The sequence below is a fragment of the Pristiophorus japonicus genome, chromosome 12 (assembly GCF_044704955.1).
Source record: "Pristiophorus japonicus isolate sPriJap1 chromosome 12, sPriJap1.hap1, whole genome shotgun sequence".
In the NCBI taxonomy this organism is placed as follows: domain Eukaryota; kingdom Metazoa; phylum Chordata; class Chondrichthyes; family Pristiophoridae; genus Pristiophorus; species Pristiophorus japonicus.
The window spans coordinates 167,613,925-167,632,978 of NC_091988.1; the positions used below are offsets into that span (position 1 = coordinate 167,613,925).

Genomic DNA, 19,054 nt, shown 5'->3' on the forward strand with positions numbered 1-19,054 from the left:
TTCCTCCGGGGGGGGGGGGGGCTCCCTCCCTCCTCTCATCTCTTCCCTCCCCCCTCCCTCCTCTCTCTCTTCCCTCCCTCCCTCTCTCTCTCTCTCTTTCCCTCCCCATCCTCCTCTCTCTCTCTTTCCCTCCCTCCCTCCTCTCTCTCTCTTTCCTCCCTCCCTCCCTCTCTCTCTCTTTCCCTCCCTCCCTCCTCTCTCTCTCTTTCCCTCCCTCCCTCCTCTCTCTCTCTTTCCCTCCCCTCCCTCCTCTCTCTCTCTCTCTCTCTCTCTCTCTCTCTCTCCCTCCCTCCCTCCCCTCCCTCCCTCCTCCCTCCCTCCCCTCCCTCTCTCTCTCTCTCTCTCCTCTCTCCTCTCTCTCTCTCTCTCTCTCTCTCTCTCTCTCTCCCTCCCTCCCTCTCTCTCTCTCTCTCTCTCTCTCTCTCTCTCTCTCTCTCTCTCTCTCTCTCTCTCTCTCTCTCTCTCTCTCTCTCTCTCCCTCCCCCTCTCTCTCTCTCTCTCTCTCTCTCTCTCCCCTCTCTCCCTCTCCCCCCTCCCTCCCCCTCTCTCTCTCTCTCTCTCTCTCTCTCTCTCTCTCTCTCTCTCTCTCTCTCTCTCCCCTCTCTCCCCTCTCCCCCCTCCCTCCCTCCCTCTCTCTCTCTCTCTCTCTCCCCTCCCGCTCAGCGGCACGAACGGCTGCAGAATTCTCCCTGGCTGAAGCACTTTCACACAGGTAGGAAGATGGTTTATTTAATCTTTTCTTGGCTTATAAATGTTTATTCAGGTTGGATTTATTTGTAGAAGTATAAATAAGGATTTATTGTCGAATTTAATAAGTTCCCTTCCCCCCCTCCTCCCCACCTTGTTCTGGACGCCTAATTTGTAACCTGCGCCTGATTTTTTAATGTGTAGAACAAGTTTTTTCAGTTCTACAAAAATCTTCACTGGCACCATTCTACTTTAGTTTGGAGTACATTTTCACTGTGGAAACTTTCAAATCAGGCGTCAGTGGCCGGACACGCCCCCTTTTTGAAGAAAAAATTCTGTTCTAAACTATAAATGTTCTACCTGACTAGAACTGCAGAAAAAAAAAATGTGGAGAATTGCGATTTCTAAAATAGTCCGTTCTCCACCAGTTGCTCCTAAAAATCAGGTGCGAAACTTGGGCCCATTAAATGTACACATTCTTACCAGACATAAATTAGATTTTTAACTTGTTGCTGGTCGAGAGTGGGAGCAATCAAGTAGACTGGTTAACTTTTATTGTGATTTTTGTTTTTTTTTACTACTGTGTAAGCATGGAATGATTAGGAAACATCCAAACTAACTTAGTACTGCAAATAAGTTGTAAGTTATGTGTCGTTCCATTTTCTTTACAGGCATTCAACTGATAATTTATTGCAAAAATGGGTTCCAATTCATTCTTCATACCAAATGAGTCTGAAAAGATGGAAATTCAATTAAGGGATTCAGATGGCTTGAGTTTTACACTTGGGGTTAACAACACAATTTGAACCCTTTGATTGGATTAATGTCTTCTGATTTATGAGAATTTTTTACCCAAATTTAATTGATGTTAAAATAAAAAGAAAATGGCTAAATACTGATGTCATTTTGATTTGTAGGTATAGCCACTGAGAAACAGCGAAGGCTCCTGTATAATCTTGAGATGGAGCAAATGGCAAAAACAGCTAAGGTCTTGATGGAGGCAGTGAGTCATGCGCAGGCACCATTTACCAGTGCTACACACCTTGAGCATGTCAGACCAATGTTTAAAGTAAGTTGTTTGCAAAATATCAAATCATTTTTCCCCAGTGACATGACTGACTGGGATTATCACAGAGTGCACTATTCAAAGCAATATCAACTGTGACTCGGATTAAAAGCTCGCGACTGACCTGGAGATGTTGAATACATGTTGTACTTCTAATGTTCTTTGTTGTGGATTAGTTCCTCACTTGGGGCTCAATTTTCCCCAAAGCATTTTTTTGGAGTACTTGAAGAGTTACGCCCAATTTTTTGGGGTCTAAGTTCGCCCCCCCAAAAATTCTAAGTTTTCCTGTTGGATTTCTTAATTTTGGCGTGGTCTAACCCGAACTTTACTATTGGCGGTGGAGCCTTGATCTGCACCAAAAAGATTGAGCTGCCATGGTAACCAGGGACACCATGCGAGCTGAAGCATACAGCCAGCTCCCAACACATTAAAAGAATTGAAAAACACATAGCAACAACTTACCTCCACCCCGCCCGAACGGCTTGCCGGTCCAGTCCCGTTCTCGTTCCCCATTCACCCGGTCCAGTCCCATTCTTGGTCCCCAGGACAATTCTAACTCTCTGTCTCTCTCGCTCTCTCGCTCTCTGTCTCTCTGTCTCTCTCGCTCTCTCGCTCTCTCGCTCTTTCGCTCTTTCGCTCTCTCGCTCTCTCGCTCTCTCGCTCTCTCGCTCTCTCGCTCTCTCGCTCTCTCGCTCTCTCGCTCTCTCTTTTTAAGGTTTCCAAGATTTTATTTTGTAAAATACAGAATGGAAATTTAGTTTTGCAGCAACTGTTTTGATTCTGTTTCTCTCACTGAAGATAATTTTGAGATGATGTACTAGACATCGTCAGGGAAAGAAAATTCCACTCAGCTGATATATATTTATGTTTGCAGCTGGTATGGACACCACTATTAGCAGCATTCAGTGTTGGCTTGCAAGACTGTGATGATCCTGATGTGGCCTTTCTTTGTCTAGAGGGCATCCGATGTGCAATTAGGATAGCCTGCATTTTTGGCATGCAGGTATGTATTTACATGTCCTCAGCTTGAATGTTGTATTAATTTAGAATTGCAGGCTGTTTCTTTAGACCTCCATCTAAGTTTTGTATACAATATTTTCAGAACATAGAAAAGATCATCAGGCTAACCAGTACATTTGTAATTCCTACAAGAGCATGACTTCTTACACAGTTTTTTCTTTACTCCGTTTCTAGGACTTCTTGTGTCACATACTGATCCCAACCAACATTACACAGGCAATGCTTGGGAGTAGAGTTGGGTGTTAAGATATGTAGATAAACATTTAAAGCAGAAGATGATACAGAGAGAGAGCATGACAATGGGATTAGCTTTGGATTGTTGCAGAAAAATGCTGGCACAGCCATGATGAATTGAAAAAGGCTTTCCTCTGTTGTAATGTTCTGTGGTTATAAGACATGTAAAGGAGTGACTTGAATACATGGCTTTGCAGTATTTTTATTTTGCAGTACAGAATCAAAAATTACTGTGCTGAGTTAAGCATTCTATGATTTCACACTTCCTGCTCATAATCTTTTTTCTTCAAAATGCAGAAGAATGTTCTCTCATAAATGTGTTTATATTCTTGACTGGATAATAACTTTGGTTGAATATTGTATCATTTATTCTTGGGCACCATTTAGTACTTTGTGCCAGGTGAAGTGTTTGTGTACCAGTATTGCATTCAAAATGATTTTGTGCAAGTTAAGTAAATACCCAAATGCCTGTCGAATGAACCATTCGTCTTTAACATAGGACAACATCCCAATATGCTTCACAGCATAATCAGACACACATTGATAGCCAAAGAAGGAAACATTAAATGGGGGTGACTAAAAGCTTGGTTAAAGAGGTAGGTTTTAAGGAGGATCTTACAGGAGTGCAGAGGCCAAAATGTTTAGTGAGGGAAATCCAGAGCATAGGAACTTGATATTTGAAGGCACAGGATGGATGAGGGTTTCAGCAGCAGATGGGTTAAGGTGAAGTGGAGACCAGCTATTTTACAGAGGTAATAAAAACAGAAAATGCTGGAAATCTCAGCGGGTCAGGCAGCATCTGTAGAGAGCAACAGAGTTAACGTTTCAGATCAATGACCTTTCGTCAGAGTTGGCAAAAGTTCAAAATGTATCCGATTCTTAAGGAAGTGCAAGGGGCACTGAAAGGGGTGGGGGGAGAACAAAAGGGAAGGTCTGTCACAAAGTGGAAGGCAGAAGAGATTTGAGAGACAAAAGGGATGATGGGCTAAATTGAGATGGTAAAGGTACAAGTTAGGAAACAAAAGATGAGTCGAGATGGCATGTGAATGGCGGAATAATTACCAGCTGCCATGGGAAACAGAGATAAAAATAAAAAGGGGGTATTGTTTTTTTTTTAAAAAAAGAGAAAAGGGAACAAAATATGGGCAGAGATTATGATCTGAAATTGTTGAACTCTGTTGAGTCCAGAAGGCTGTAAAGTGCCTAAAAGAAAGATGAGGTGCTGTTTCTCGAGCTTGCGTTGAGCTTCATTTGAACAGTGTAGGAGGCCGAGGCTGGAGTGGGAGTGGAGCGGAGAATTCAAGTGACAGGTGGGAAGGGAGGAGGTAAAAGGGCAGGTTTTCATTTTATGTTCGAGGTGTAAGTAGGTGGTGTTTCTGTGATTGCTAAGATATGGGGTCGGCAGCTCAGCTGCAAGTCAAATAGGATGCCAAGGTTGCGAACAGTCTCTTTCAGTCTGAGACCATGGCCAGGGAAGAGGATGGATTCTGTGGCGAGGGCTGAAGACAATGGCTTTGTTCTTCCCAATGTTTAATTGGTGGAAGTTGTGGTTTGTCCAGGACTGGGTATTGGACAAGCAGGCTGTTAATCTTGTCAGGGCATGGAAAAATAATTCCAAAATGGAATAAAATTCCTGTGTAAATGTAATTTTTTTCATAATGCACAACAGAGGTTTGTGAATGTAAACATAGTTTAGTTAATTTAGCAGTGCTAACCTTACATTTGAAGTAACCTCAAATCTGCCACTAATTTATTGTTCTTGTAGATTGAACGAGATGCCTATGTTCAAGCTCTGGCCCGTTTCACACTACTGACAGCAAGCTCTGGCATCACAGAAATGAAGCAGAAGAATATAGATACTATTAAGACTCTTATTACAGTGGCCCACACCGATGGTAACTACCTTGGAAGTTCCTGGCATGAGGTAAATACTGAGATTTGCTATTCTTTAAATCTCTTGAAGTATTTGTTAAATTGGTCAATGAGTAGAGATAAATGTGCAGAAAAAAAGATTCCTCATACATTGCATGATGTGTACACTTCAAATTTATAGAATCTACTCTAAACTTGTTACTTTCTCTCTTATTTCCTTGCTCTTACCCCAAGTCCTTAATATGATTGACTTCAAGGGCTAAGTAGCTGGCTCTCTCAAACACCACCCCCCCCCCCTTCCGCCAAACCGACCCGACGACCCCCCCCCCCACCCACCAAACCGACCTGACGACCCCTCCCCCCCGACCCGGCTACCACTCCCACTCCCCCCCCGACTCGACCCCCCGCCCCCGGACCCAACTTGACTCCCGCTCCCACCAGGACCCGACCCGACCCCCGGCCACCTACCTTTAAATCTGGTGCTGGGGGCGGGCCCCACCCAAAGTCTTGGGCCAAGCCCGTTCAGCCTCCCTCTCCCCTCCCCCTCCCTCCCTCCCTTCTCCCCTTCCCTCCCTCCCCCCTCCCCCTCCCTCCCTCCCCTCTCCCCCTCCCTCCCTCCCTTCTCCCCCTCCCCCTCCCTCCCTCCCTTCTCCCCCTCCCTCCCTCCCTTCTCCCCCTCCCTTCTCACCCTCTCACCCTCCCTCCCCCTCACCCTCCCTCCCCCCTTCTCTCTCTCCCTTCTCTTTCCTCCCTCCTTTCTCTTTTCCCCCCCCCCGCTCTTCCCCCCCCCCGCTCTTTCCCCCCCCCCCCCGCTCTTCCCCCCCCGCTCTTCCCCTCCCCCCGCTCTTTCCCCCCCCCCCCCCCCCCCCGCTCTTTTCCCTTGGCCCCATAGAGTGTGAAAATGTAACTAACAGTACGCACCTTATCCCACAGCTGGATTTTTAATGAATTAGTTCCTGGGATGTGGGCGTCGCTGGCAAAGCGAGCATTTATTTCCCATCCCTAATTGCCCTTGAGAAGGTGGTGGGTGAGTAGCCTGCAGTCTGTGTGGTGAAGGCATTCCCACTGTGCTGTTGTGGAGGGAGTTCCAGGATTTTGATCCAGCAACAATGAAAGAATGACGATATATTTCCAAGTCAGGATGGTGTATAACTTGGAGGGGAACTTGTAGGTGTTGGTGTTCCCATGTGCCTGCTGCCCATCTCCTTCTAGGTGGTAGAGGTCATGGGTTTGGGAGGTACTGTTGAATTTTTGCATAGTAACAGTTGTGACTTTTACCGTAATACTTCATCGAACTCCAAACAAAAATATTTTTTTATTGCTAAGTCCTCTTCAGGTTTTAAATAGTAACAGAACTGAACATTTTGTCATACTCACAATGCAAATATTCACACAATTTTGGAGGTAACAGGAATGCAGAAATTCCAAGTAATGCATCCTTTTTAAAAAAAATAACTTTGGAATTTTAATCTTCCTGTTTCTAGATCCTGAGGTGCATTAGCCAGCTGGAGTTGGCACAGTTGATAGGTACAGGAGTGAAGACTAAATATATTTCTGGGTCTCTGCGAGCTAAAGATGGGTTCACTGGAAGTTCTGGAACTGGAGGAGAAGAATTCTTAGGAATAGGTAAAATGAACAACTTTGCCATGGAAAAGCTGTTGTATAGATGCATCAAATACTAACCTGACTTCGAAATGTTTTGCTGAATTATTTGGATGCAAATGCAGATTATTAGCTTTAGGTTTTAAAATGTGAACTTTTAGATTGTGAATAAATGCATTTACACGTTTTGATTTTTAGTTACCACACAGCAGTAATGGAAGTCGAAGAAGAAATAAGCTGACCCATGTCTTTAACTTGGGTTCCTTATCTATATAATCAGATAAATTGAACAAGTAGCAACTAACTTATTTAGAGCAGTTTTTTTTTAGTGTAATGACCACAATAAGAATTAGTTTCTGTGTTAATATATTCCCCAGCAAAACTCGAGTTTTTGGCAGCGCTTTTTGTTGGTGGGTACTCAATTTAGTTGCATCTTGCCTTTTGTGGTCACACTGTAAATTGAAAAAACTTTGTTCGTACTGAAGAGAATATCCCGATTTCATGTTATATTTTAAGATTGAAGATTGGCTGCGAGTGACTAACACCTAATGATTTTTTAAATTATATAAAGAGTTTATACAGTTAACACGAGGTAGATGCATCTTTTTAGCCGTGTCTCACCTGTCCATTTGTACTGTTGCCTTCAGGAAATTAGGCTGGTTCACTATCACTTGTAAACAGGAAATTGTCTTTTTAAATTTAGACACCAGTTCTAGGAAGTGAGAAAGACTGTACTTCAAATATATATTTGACCATCAGCAAACTATACATTTTAGAACTACCTATTCAGATACTTGATTTGATTATTGATTGAAGACAATGACTTGTTCCAAGACAGTGTTAGTGTTTAGCCATTGTATTACAGAATTCAATATGCATGTGTATTTAATTGCATTGTTTATTGCTAAACATTGTAAAGGGTAATACATAGTTATCAGAACTCAACTTGGTCTATATGGTACATACCACACTAGTCAAAGAATGCATGCCGACTGAGCCATCAGGAAAGCGATCAGATAGCTTTATAACATGTTGGATTAACCACAATTTGCATTTATATTGTGCGTTTAACATAGAAAAACATCCCAAGGTGCTTGGCAGAGGTGCAAGGGAAATAAATGCCAAGCCAGAGAAGGAGACATTAGGAGATGGGTGACCAATATTTGCCGTTCTCTGAAGTGTGCATAATTGTGATTTTGGTGTCTTGTTTTTTGGGTAACAGGTACTTTTGGTGGCACTGTAGATAAAAAACAAATAGCCAGCATTCAGGAATCTGTGGGAGAGACCAGCTCACAAAGTGTAGTTGTTGCAGTGGACAGGTAAAAGATCCTCTAATTATAATGGATTTTGCATGTTTTATCTCTCAGTTGTAATATCTTGATAACGCAACTGTATTTTAAATTCTTTGTGATGTTGAGTTGGCATAGGATAAAATAAAATGGTATTCAGAATTGTTTAATATGTCATTTTCGACATCGTTATTTGATTGCTATTTACTTGTAAAATCACAGGTTCCCAAACTTTTTATATTACTCAGTCTCCTTCAGAGATTCATGTCCCTTGCAACCCTCCCAATTTTTAAGAAACCATATTTTTGTAGTCTTATATCAAAACTAGTTTCCAGGCTATAATAATTTGGGTTTTAAATATGTATTAAGTACCAATGCAAATGATTAACCAATAAACTTAACTTTAAAGAAGAGGGTTTTTTTTTTACTTATGCGAGTGGATACCACCATGTTTCAGGCACAGTGTCATGATGAAGCACTCCCAGGTTAAGTATAGCAAGGCCTCTCTACTTTGCATCAATGCTAGCATTCCTGCAATGCTCCAGTGTAGAACTTTAGCATTTTGCATTCCAACAATCCTGCAGTCTCTGAATAAAATTTCCAATTCAATGCCAGTTGTTTTATGTTGGGTCTGTGCCCACAAAGAACTCAATTGAGTGTCCAAATTCACTTCTCGTCTTGCACCCAGCCATCAGGGAGCAAGATTAGGCCATTGGGCCCATCGAGCCTGCTCCGCCATTCAATAAGATCATAGCTGATCTGATCATGGATTCAGTTCTACTTTCCTGCCCGCTCCCCATAACCCTTTACTCCCTTATCGCTCAAAAATCTGTCTATCTCTGCCTTAAATATATTTAATGACCCAGCTTCCATAGATTTACAACCCTCTGAGAGAAGAAATTCCTCCTCATCTCAGTTTTAAATGGGCGGCCCCTTATTCTGAGACTATGTCCCCTAGTTTTAGTTTACCCTATGAGTGGAAATATCCTTTCTGTATCCCACTATTCACTGTTTACCAACCAGAAAATTACCCATTTATCCCGACTCTCTGTTTTCTGTTAGTCAGCCAATCCTCTATCCATGCTAATATATTGCCCACAACCCCGTGAACTTTTATCTTGTGCAGTAATCTTTTATGTGGCACCTTATCGAATGCCTTCAGGAAATCCAAATACACCACATCCACTGGTTCCCCCTTATCCAACCTGCTCGTTACATCCTCAAATCCAGGGGACTTGTCTGCCTTTAGTCCCATTATTTTACTGAGTACTACTTCTTTCATGATAGTGATTGTATTAAGTTTCTCCCTCACTGTAGCCCCTTGATAATGCACCAATGGGATGTTTTTAGTGTCTTCTACCGTGAAGACCGATGCAAAATATTTGTTCAACATCTCTGCCATTTCCGTGTTCTCCATTATTAATTTCACAGTCTCGTCCTCTAGGGGACCATTTACTTTACTTAAAAGCAGATATAGCTGTGTAACTTTGGTTATGCCTACTTCATACTGATGTGCATTTTGTACATACTTGTGTGCTCATTTTTAAAGGTACAATTCCAGCGTGGCAGTGTGATGTCTTGTTGCCCAGTTTGGGAATCTTTGGTTTAACATAACAAATCTTGCAAAGTGGTCAGTAATGTTTCCTGTGCTGTTTTCATTTCAGGATATTCACTGGATCAACAAGACTAGATGGAAATGCTATTGGTATGTTTCTGAATGCTATTCATATTAATATTTGTGTTTGTATATACTGAGTCATTTGTAACATGATTAACTCAGATAATCACAATTTAAATGATTAAACATAAAATAAATCATGGAATTGGATGGGCAGTTGGTTAGACACTAATTGTCACTCCATGGACATGACTTCAAATCCAAGTCCAGACTGATTGCATAAATAAATGTCTGCTGGCTCTGTGGGTCCGATTTAAAATGAGTTTGGGCAGTCTCTATTCCATTCCGAGTGGGCAGAACTATCTTTTAATTTGACAGTAGTTGGCAATCTGAGAGGCCGCAGGAAAAGAATATCATACTAGTACAGGCATTCTTCTGATACTGAGACTGAGGCATATTGTTGGGGCAGAGTAGAGGAAGTCTTATTCTGCACTTGGCTGTACTATACTTAACCTAGAACTGCTTAATGCTGCCCTAAACATGGCAGATTCCATTCCCCATCACTAACTCTCACATCTTTTATTTAAAAAAAAAAGTGAATGAATCAAGAAATGGTTCCATTGAATTAGCAGGCAGTGAGCACAAGTTACTATTTAGGAATAAGTCACAAGAGCAAAACTGAGGAATCAAATTGCTCTGTGTATTTTCCTATGCTACCATTGCTGAACCAGCAAGCACCACAGAACTGACCAAATAAATTGCTTACTTTTTAATTATTTTGCCAGTTTTTTTCCAACCCACTACATTGTATTCATCTAACCAATTTATTAATATAATTCTTGATCAAAAAACATCACTATATTTACACATAAACTTGGCTTCGGCAATTTTCTCCCCTTTTCCACCAACCCCACCATGCACCCGCCAAGGGCTATTGGCAGACTGCATTCCAGATATTGGGCCCAATTTTGGCCATGACTTGCATCAATTTTTTTGGAATAAATATTTTCTGGTGTAAGTTTAAAAAATGCCATTTTCACCCCAAAATTTGCTCCAGAGTAAGTCAGTTAGGTATGATTTTTTTTTTTAGTTCCGTTTTTGTTTCAAAAGGGTTCCCAGACACTTATGCCAGTTTTGGACATTTATGCCACTTTGGCCAGCTAAAACTTACTCCAAATCGACTTCGGTCAGCATATGTGGCCAGCTCTGAAAAACCTTGTGTGCTGTTAAGAAATCGGCACAGGTTAGTACATTTAAAGCACCAAGACTTACAAAGCACTAAACAAAGCACAAAAAGTAATAAGCAATCAATCAATAACAAATAAAAAAAATAGAAATCCGACCTTTATGCCCGAATCAATTTTTTTTTAAAGTTCCCCCCCCCCCCCCACCAATCAAAACACTGTCTCTCCGCCCCCCTCTCCCCCCCCCCCCCCCCCCGCCCCCAATCAAAACTCTCAAGCACAATCATCAATGAATTAAAAAATAAGCCTGAAGTCCTACCTCGGCCTGGAAATTCAGCCGGCCGGGGATAGAGTGCAATGAGATCGGGGCGTCCCTTTGGCCGGGGATAGGGGCTGCGAGCATTGGGTCCTGCTCACAGTCTGCAGGACACGCTGGGAGGGCAGGAGCATGCGCGCAGACTTCACTGCGCATGCGCACAGGTGCCGGCACTGTTTTCGGCGCTGGCCTGTTGCTCCACCCCCCACTTCACAATGCATGGCACGCTGGGACTCGGAAGATCGGCCAGGATGGGGCGACTGTTTTTTCCGGCGCCGTTTCCAGCGCACACAGCTGCCGCACTTAAGGTAAGTGCGCCGAAAAAAGATGTTGGGCAAAATTGAGCCCATTATCACCGTGTGGACAGTTTATTTTCCATGTTCCCGATTGAAAGTTACAAATTGTGCATGCTCAGGACACCTCCTGTCTTGGAACCACCACATGATCAGTTCTTCTGTCCATGCACAAAGGAACATGCTTCTTTCCAGGTTCTGTTGCTGGTGGGATCCTATCTCTTGCTGTGTCATTTTCTCGTCAAAGTAGTGGGTTCAAATCCAATTTCAGAACTTGGGCAGGTCATCTAGGCTGACACTTTATTGCAATATTGAGGGAGTGCTGTATTGTCAGAGATGGTGTCTTTTGGATAAGATGTTAAACTGAGGCTCTGCTTCAGATCTCAGGCATTTTTTTTGAAGAGCTAGGAGATCTCCCTGTGTCCTGGCTAGTATTTCTCCCTCAACCAACACCAGCCAAAACCGAATAGCTTGTCATTCATTTCTTTTGGAATCTTGCTATGTATAAATTGGCTGCCGCATTAGCTTCCATAACAGTGACTGCATTTCAAAAGTAATTCAGTGAATGTAAATCGCTTTGACTTGTTTCCAGAGATGTGGTCGGGTGCTATATAAATGCAAATCTTAGTTTCTTTTTTTCATTGCTGCTAGAACCCAAGTGCTGTCAGGGACACAACTCCAGACTTGCCAGACCACCTCCACCTGAAGTTTTGCTAGGTGCCAGGCTTTAGCCCCTTCAAGCCCCTAGCCCCAGATATTGCTACAGCCCACACTCTTCCCCCTTCATCCAAACCCACAGCCTTAACTTGCCAGGTGCTCTCATCGTATGTTGCACCAACTCCAGGCAGCTTTTCCCCAAGCAATTGCAGTGTCCATCTACAGATTGCCTACTATATTGCTGCGTATCATGAACTTTGTCAGAGGTAAGACATAGATAAGACATAGAAGTTGAGTCTTAGTAAAAGAACATGTTGAAAAGCCAGAGATAGTGAGAGAAGAGAAAAAAGACCGAGGATAGAGGGAGACATGTAGAAACAATGATAGGGAATGAGTATGAAAAAGTCAGTCGCAAATCAATCTATTGTGATTCAAAGTATGTGAAAGAGAAAGCGACAAAAGGAATTAGAGAGTGGGAAAGACACGAACAGTTACAGGAAGAAAATCAAATTGGTTTTGTTCACAAGCAATACAATAGATTTTGTTAAAAAGCATTGTTAAAGATAAAAACTTAACATATTCTCTTCAATTCACCAGTTGATTTTGTACATTGGCTGTGTGCTGTGTCGATGGATGAACTGGGTTCACCTCACCATCCACGCATGTTCAGTCTTCAAAAGATTGTGGAAATTTCATACTATAACATGGGTCGAATCAGGCTTCAGTGGTCAAGAATTTGGGAAGTGATTGGAGACCATTTTAATAAGGTACAGTTATGTTGAATTTGCCATTTCTGAATAAGTTTCTCATTTGGCTAGGGTCCAAAGTTCATATAAGCATTAAATTATTATACAGGCAATAAAAGCTTTGAAGTTTTATTTGACGAAGTCATGAAATGCATGAAGAAATTGTTGGACATGCCACTTGGTATTCTCCCAAAATCTGAAAATTCGATATATTTATATTCTGGTACAGGTTGGATGCAATCCAAATGAGGATGTTGCCATATTTGCTGTTGATTCTTTGAGACAACTGTCAATGAAATTTTTGGAGAAAGGAGAGTTAGCTAATTTTCGGTTCCAAAAGGATTTCTTGAGACCTTTTGAACACATTATGAAGAGGAACAGGTATGAAAGTATTACTTTGTCACTGAAGAAAAATAACCCAGTTAGAAGTAGGATGGCATCTTATAACAACTCTGACCCTCTTGGAGCTTGACACTTTTTAGTTTGTAAGAATTTATTGTCATTTCTCAGCAACACCATGTGGTGTAGCATTTCATCTATGAAGTATTGTGAGCAAGATTGAGAAATCTGGTGTAACTAAATCAGTCTTCAAATGGTTTTGGCAGCTGTGCTTTCAGCTGCCATGGCCCCAGACTTTAGAATTCCCTCCCTAGACCCCCTCGCTTTAGAATTCCCTCCCTAAACCCCCTTGCTTCGCCTCCTTCAAGGCCCGCCTGAAAACTTTCAACCAAGCCTTTGGTCAACCTCTAAACATCTCCTTTGGTTCTATTCCATTTTTTGATTATGCCTCCTTGTAGCACTTTGTGATGTTTTTCTTCATAAAAGGCACGATATAAATGCACATTATTGTTTTCGTTCATTGTCAAGTCCACTATAATTTAGACTGTACAGAAGATTTGTGCATCGGTTACTGCTGCTCCAACAGCACCTTGCACTTCTGTTGAACCTGCCATAGAACAAACATGCCAAGGTGCTTTCTGAGATTGCAGAACACCAATTAAGAAGTTGACAGGAGTTAATGCACATGACTGAAGGCACAGTTGAAGCGATAGGTTCTGATGTTTTTGGAAGCCAGAAGAGGTGTGGCAACATGGTGGGCCTTAGGAGGAGACTTCCCAAGTGCACGAACATGATGACTAAACACTCCGCCACTGACGGTGGAGCAGAGTGGTCTGAACTGACAGACCACAGTTGGAAGAATGGAAAGTGGGGCCAGAGGACAGCACCTCCAACAGTGCAGCATTCCCTCAGCACTGCACTGGTCAATCTTCGTTATAGTGTGATGTGGGAGTTGCAGCTGTGCTGAAACAAATTGGGCACTGAGGTTGAGCCTGAGCAGGTACCCAAGAAATGGAATGGAGTTGGCCCCTGAAATATGAAGTTTCTGGTCAACCTCAAATCAGATGGCTTCTCTTTTGCTAATGTTAAAGTGGAAAAAGTTCCAGTTCATCTCCCAGGCAAAAGGTAATGGCAAAACGTATGGCAGTTGACCCCATTTTTACACCTGATATTGTAGAAGGGCAGCATGTAAATGAGGAGCGAAGGATGAGTGTGCAAGCACACTAGAATTGACAGGGAGAAGAAACCACTGGAGAAGAAGTACTGACAATGTTAAGCCAGGAAAGAATGCAATGAAAATTAGGGTAATGCCACAGAGGTGGACCATGGAGGAGAGGTAATGAGGGGTTATGGAGTGATTGGCTATGCTGAAAACAGATCAAGAAAAATTAGAAGGAATAGCACACCAGTTCCAATCACATAGATTATAAATCCTGTATTTTTGAAGAGCTTAAAATGTTGTTCTTTCCCAGAATGTAAGTTCTATTTGAACAAGATAAAGACATTTTTAAAGTTTCCCCTCTCATTTTATTGATTTTTGTCTCTTTTCCCCTGGTTGATATGTTCCAAAATTGACATCCCCAATACCAACAGTCAAGGATGGAGTAACATAGCTTAAAAAAAGTCCATGTTTGAATAATCTGTGGTTCAAAGATACGGAGCTAAGGATTCCCAAAATGGGAATATTTAAATATAATAAAGTCTACCTGTTTGAAGTGAAACTGTAAATTCCTTTAATGTCATTACAATTAATTGTAATATCCTTGGATTATTATTTTCAACTTTCTGTCTAAAGTTTATGTATACAATTCTGGTCATTTTAGATCTGTAGTGAGTGTAGTTTATATAGAATGTAAGCTACATTTATGAGAAAATAACATTTAGGCTTTCCTGATGTGTCATATTTGCATTGTTCTGCAATGAATTTTTTAATCCTAGGAAACATGTTTTTAATTCTCTGCACATTTCAGTAAGAGTAGCTGAAATGGATAAAATATTGCAAGGATATTGGTGTATAGTTATTTTTAGTGCAATTACCAGAAACATTTCAAAGAAAGCTCAGCAACTGAACTTACATTTGTAACACAAAGGCAAATGTGTTTGCTTAACATGTACTCACAGGTCACCAACAATAAAGGACATGGTCATTCGGTGCATTGCACAGATGGTAAATTCACAGGCTTCAAATATCCGTTCAGGATGGAAGAACATTTTCTGCGTGTTCCACCAAGCTGCTTCAGACCACGATGAGCCGATTGTGGAGTTGGCTTTCCAGACTACTGGGCACATTATCTGTAAATGTTCTCTCTGTTAAATGCTATAATACAAGTTTCAGTAGAACTCATTTTCTAGTAAATGCTTTTATTTTAATTCAGCTTCCTCACAGATAAATTTAAATTTTTTTATATACAAGTCATGCATAATATATTAAACGGTCAATATATGCATATAGCACAATTTAATTGAAAATATTTTTATAATGGCAAAAACCAATTATATTGAAAATTGCCAACTTGTTTAAAGTCTCTAGACAATTATAAGTTTGCAAATGAAACACTGAGATCAATTATTATTCTTCTGATGGATGTTTATCTCTTAGTGGATATTTTTAAGAAGCACTTTCCAGCAGCAATCGACTCATTCCAGGATGCTGTGAAATGTTTATCTGAGTTTGCTTGTAATGCTGCATTTCCTGACACCAGTATGGAGGCTATCCGACTTATTCGACATTGTGCAACATATGTGTCTGAGAGACCACAAGTGAGTTAATATCAATAAAAGAAAAAGAAAGACTTGCATTTGTATAGCATCTTTCATGACCTAATGATGTCCCAAAGTGCTTTACAGCCAATTAAGTACTTTTGTGGTATGGTCACTATTGTAATGTAGGAATTGTGGCAGCCAATTTGCGCATAGCAAACTCTGACAAAGAGCAACTTGATGATGGTCATATAATCTGTTTTAGTGATGTTGGTTGAGGGATAATTGTTGGCCAGGACACCAGGGAGAACTTCCTTGCTCTTTGTCAAAATAGTGCTGAAAGGTCTTTTACATCCACTTGAGAGGGCAGACTGGTTTAACGTCTCATCTAAAAGACAGCACCTCCAACAGTGCAGCACACCCTAAGCATGCCACTGGAGCGTCAGCTTGGATTTTGTGCTTAAGTCACTGTAGTCGGACTTGAACCCACACCTTCTGATTCAGATGCGAGACTGTTACCACTGAGCCATGGCTAACAATATAATATTGCTATGTTCTGCTAATCTATTCTTGTCAATTGCTAAACTGCTGTATTAACAGGTTATTTAACATTGAGGTAATGTTATAACATTTTATCTGCTGCATTAATGTTGTCCAGTATTATATTGACAATGCCACATGCAGGTGTGATACCATTTAAATAACAAGCAACAAAACAGTAAATATTGTGTGTCCATCAGTTTCAGTAGATCTTTAAATGTGGTGTTACACTGGGACCGCATGATGGTCTGTTTGTATATTGAGTCATTCTATTGTACGGCTTTCTGGAGCTATCACTTTTTCAACTGAATGAAGAAGCTCAACCAACAACAGCTTGCAGTTATATAGCTCCTTTAATGTAATAAAACGTCCCAAGGTGCTTCACAGGAGCGTTATCAAACGAAATTTGACACCAAGCCACACAAGATATTAGGACAGGTGACCAAAAGCTTGGTAGGTTTTAAGGAGCGTCTCAAAGGATAATAGAGAGGTGGAGAGGTTTAGGGTGGGAACCAACTAGTGGACTGCAACTCCCAGAAATATCACTCTGTCTATGGACACAACTCTCTTGCTCTGCATGAACAATCTGTGCATTAAAATTCCTGGAATGTAGTTTAAAGCTATCTCCCTTCTGATCACTGGGGGAGGGGAGGGGGTAACAGAACTCCATGGGATCTTAGCTGTGATTATTGCAGAACTGGCCATTCACAGAACCTGCCAGGGCTTGGTGTTTGGAAATCCTCCGCCCCCCTCCCCCACCACCTGCCCAGTGATGGAAAGGGCCACTAGCACTAAAAGTGACCAACATTTTGTGTTTTATGTGTACATTGTGTGTGATTTAAGTAAAATTGTTATGTTAATTTGGATTACATAGATTTTGTATTAACTGCCGTTCAAATTTTTCAATGTGTTTTATTAGGCACTGAAGGAATACACCAGTGATGACATGAATGTAGCTCCTGGAGATAGAGTATGGGTACGAGGATGGTTTCCAATTTTGTTTGAGCTTTCCTGCATTATTAACCGTTGCAAATTAGATGTCCGTACAAGGTAAGATACAGTTACATTGTTTTACCTTCATTTAAGAAACTGTAGACTGGATATTTTACAGTGATGATTTGTAGTCAACATGTTTTTTTATGAAATCTCTCTTGCAGAGGGCTTACTGTGATGTTTGAAATCATAAAAAACTATGGGCAAACATTTGAAAAACACTGGTGGCAAGATCTGTTTAGGATTATCTTTCGGATATTTGATAACATGAAACTCCCTGAACAGCAAACTGAAGTAAGGCAAAAGTGGACTTTGTGCAACTTTTAATACTGTTCCTTTATGTCACAGAACCTAAAATAGCCAACAATAGTGATTATTTTGGCAGTCTGTCAGTAAATATACACTTGCACTATATTATTTTCAGATCATTTTAATAATGTTGAGGTGCAATGAAGAGAAAAAAATGATGCAGTGATTTATTATGATCTGAAATACATTACCTGAAAGGGTGAATGCACGACTTGAAAGGGTGGTGGATGCAGATTCAATAATAACTTTGAAAAGGGAATTGGATAAGTACTTGAAGGGAAAACTTTGCAGGGCTTTGGGGCAAAAGGCAGGGCAGTGAGACTAAATTGGGTCATTCTTTGAAAGAGCGGCACAGGCTCGATCGAACGAATGGCCATTTTTTTTTAATATGCTTCTGTGCTACATCATGATTCTATGATAATCCAGCATTGATGTTTCAGTCTGTTTGAATGCTGTATTTCCAAACTATTTGAGGTGCATTTTCTGCTATTTTGAGGTTTACAAATTTCTTACAAAATAATAGATTTTTCCTGAGTATTTTTGCCCCCACGTGCATTATGATTCACTGGACCAATGCAGTATTCATCAGTAGCACTGACGCATTTTTGTTTTATCTACTGTAATTAATTTGTTAATTTAATTAATAAAGTTTAAGATACCTTCCACATTGACTGAGTGGGGAAAGACACCATGCGGGGCAGTACTGAGCCACACAATCTAGAAGTCCCAGGTTCAATCCCTGATCTGATTTGATATGATGAACTTGATCAAATACCTCTGAGTCTGTTTTCTTTTCCCAAGTGCAATATTAAAATTTACTGTTGCATTTTACAATAACATACCAATTGTACAATTTATTTGAATTTCACAGAAGGCTGAATGGATGACAACTACATGTAACCATGCACTTTATGCCATTTGCGATGTTTTCACACAATTTTATGAAGTTTTAAATCACGTGCTATTGGATGACATATTTGCACAATTACATTGGTGTGTACAACAAGGTAACACTATTTTCTTCATCCAGATGCATTTTAACCAGAAGAATTCTAAAATGTATTACGATATCATTTAAATGAAATTCTAATTCTAGGTGTCCATTGGTAATACTTTTCTACATTTTTACTGGGTACAGGTGAATGTGTTTGGTAAATTGATGCCTTGAAGCTTACCTTGATTTGAATGGATGAAATGCATTTAGTTGCTCCTTGCAGTTTTCATGTCATTCATTTTTCCCCTTGGCCCTTTTATTCTTGTTACAGATAATGAACAACTGGCCCGATCAGGAACAAATTGTTTAGAAAATGTGGTCATACTAAATGGTCAAAAATTCAGTCCTTTAGTCTGGGATAAAACATGTGGCTGCATGCTGGACATCTTCAAGACCACTATTCCCCATGCGTAAGTTCAAGTTAACAAATATCTTCATGGCTGTAAAAGTCTTTTGTGATTTTTCTCAGCATTGGGAATTCAGTTAATAAATTAGAACTGCTGTCGCAATAGTATAAAACACCGCGCTGTTCTTGTAAATATTCATTAAATTATGGCATAATGGCACCTTTATAGATTCACGATAAATATTTGTT

General features: G+C 40.8%; 1 protein-coding gene across 1 annotated transcript in view; it reads left to right on the forward strand.

Moving 5' to 3' along the window:
* The window catches only part of LOC139276887 (brefeldin A-inhibited guanine nucleotide-exchange protein 2-like), a 118,261-nt gene that overhangs the window by 78,608 nt on the left and 20,599 nt on the right, over window positions 1-19,054 (forward strand). The window contains exons 16-29 of the mRNA XM_070894884.1: window positions 1,605-1,756; window positions 2,628-2,756; window positions 4,773-4,931; window positions 6,364-6,505; window positions 7,704-7,800; window positions 9,435-9,475; window positions 12,436-12,605; window positions 12,814-12,965; window positions 15,045-15,217; window positions 15,523-15,683; window positions 17,083-17,213; window positions 17,321-17,450; window positions 18,337-18,472; window positions 18,731-18,869. Of these exons, the coding sequence (XP_070750985.1) occupies window positions 1,605-1,756; window positions 2,628-2,756; window positions 4,773-4,931; window positions 6,364-6,505; window positions 7,704-7,800; window positions 9,435-9,475; window positions 12,436-12,605; window positions 12,814-12,965; window positions 15,045-15,217; window positions 15,523-15,683; window positions 17,083-17,213; window positions 17,321-17,450; window positions 18,337-18,472; window positions 18,731-18,869 (1,912 nt within the window). The remainder of the gene's footprint in view (window positions 1-1,604; window positions 1,757-2,627; window positions 2,757-4,772; window positions 4,932-6,363; window positions 6,506-7,703; window positions 7,801-9,434; window positions 9,476-12,435; window positions 12,606-12,813; window positions 12,966-15,044; window positions 15,218-15,522; window positions 15,684-17,082; window positions 17,214-17,320; window positions 17,451-18,336; window positions 18,473-18,730; window positions 18,870-19,054) is intronic.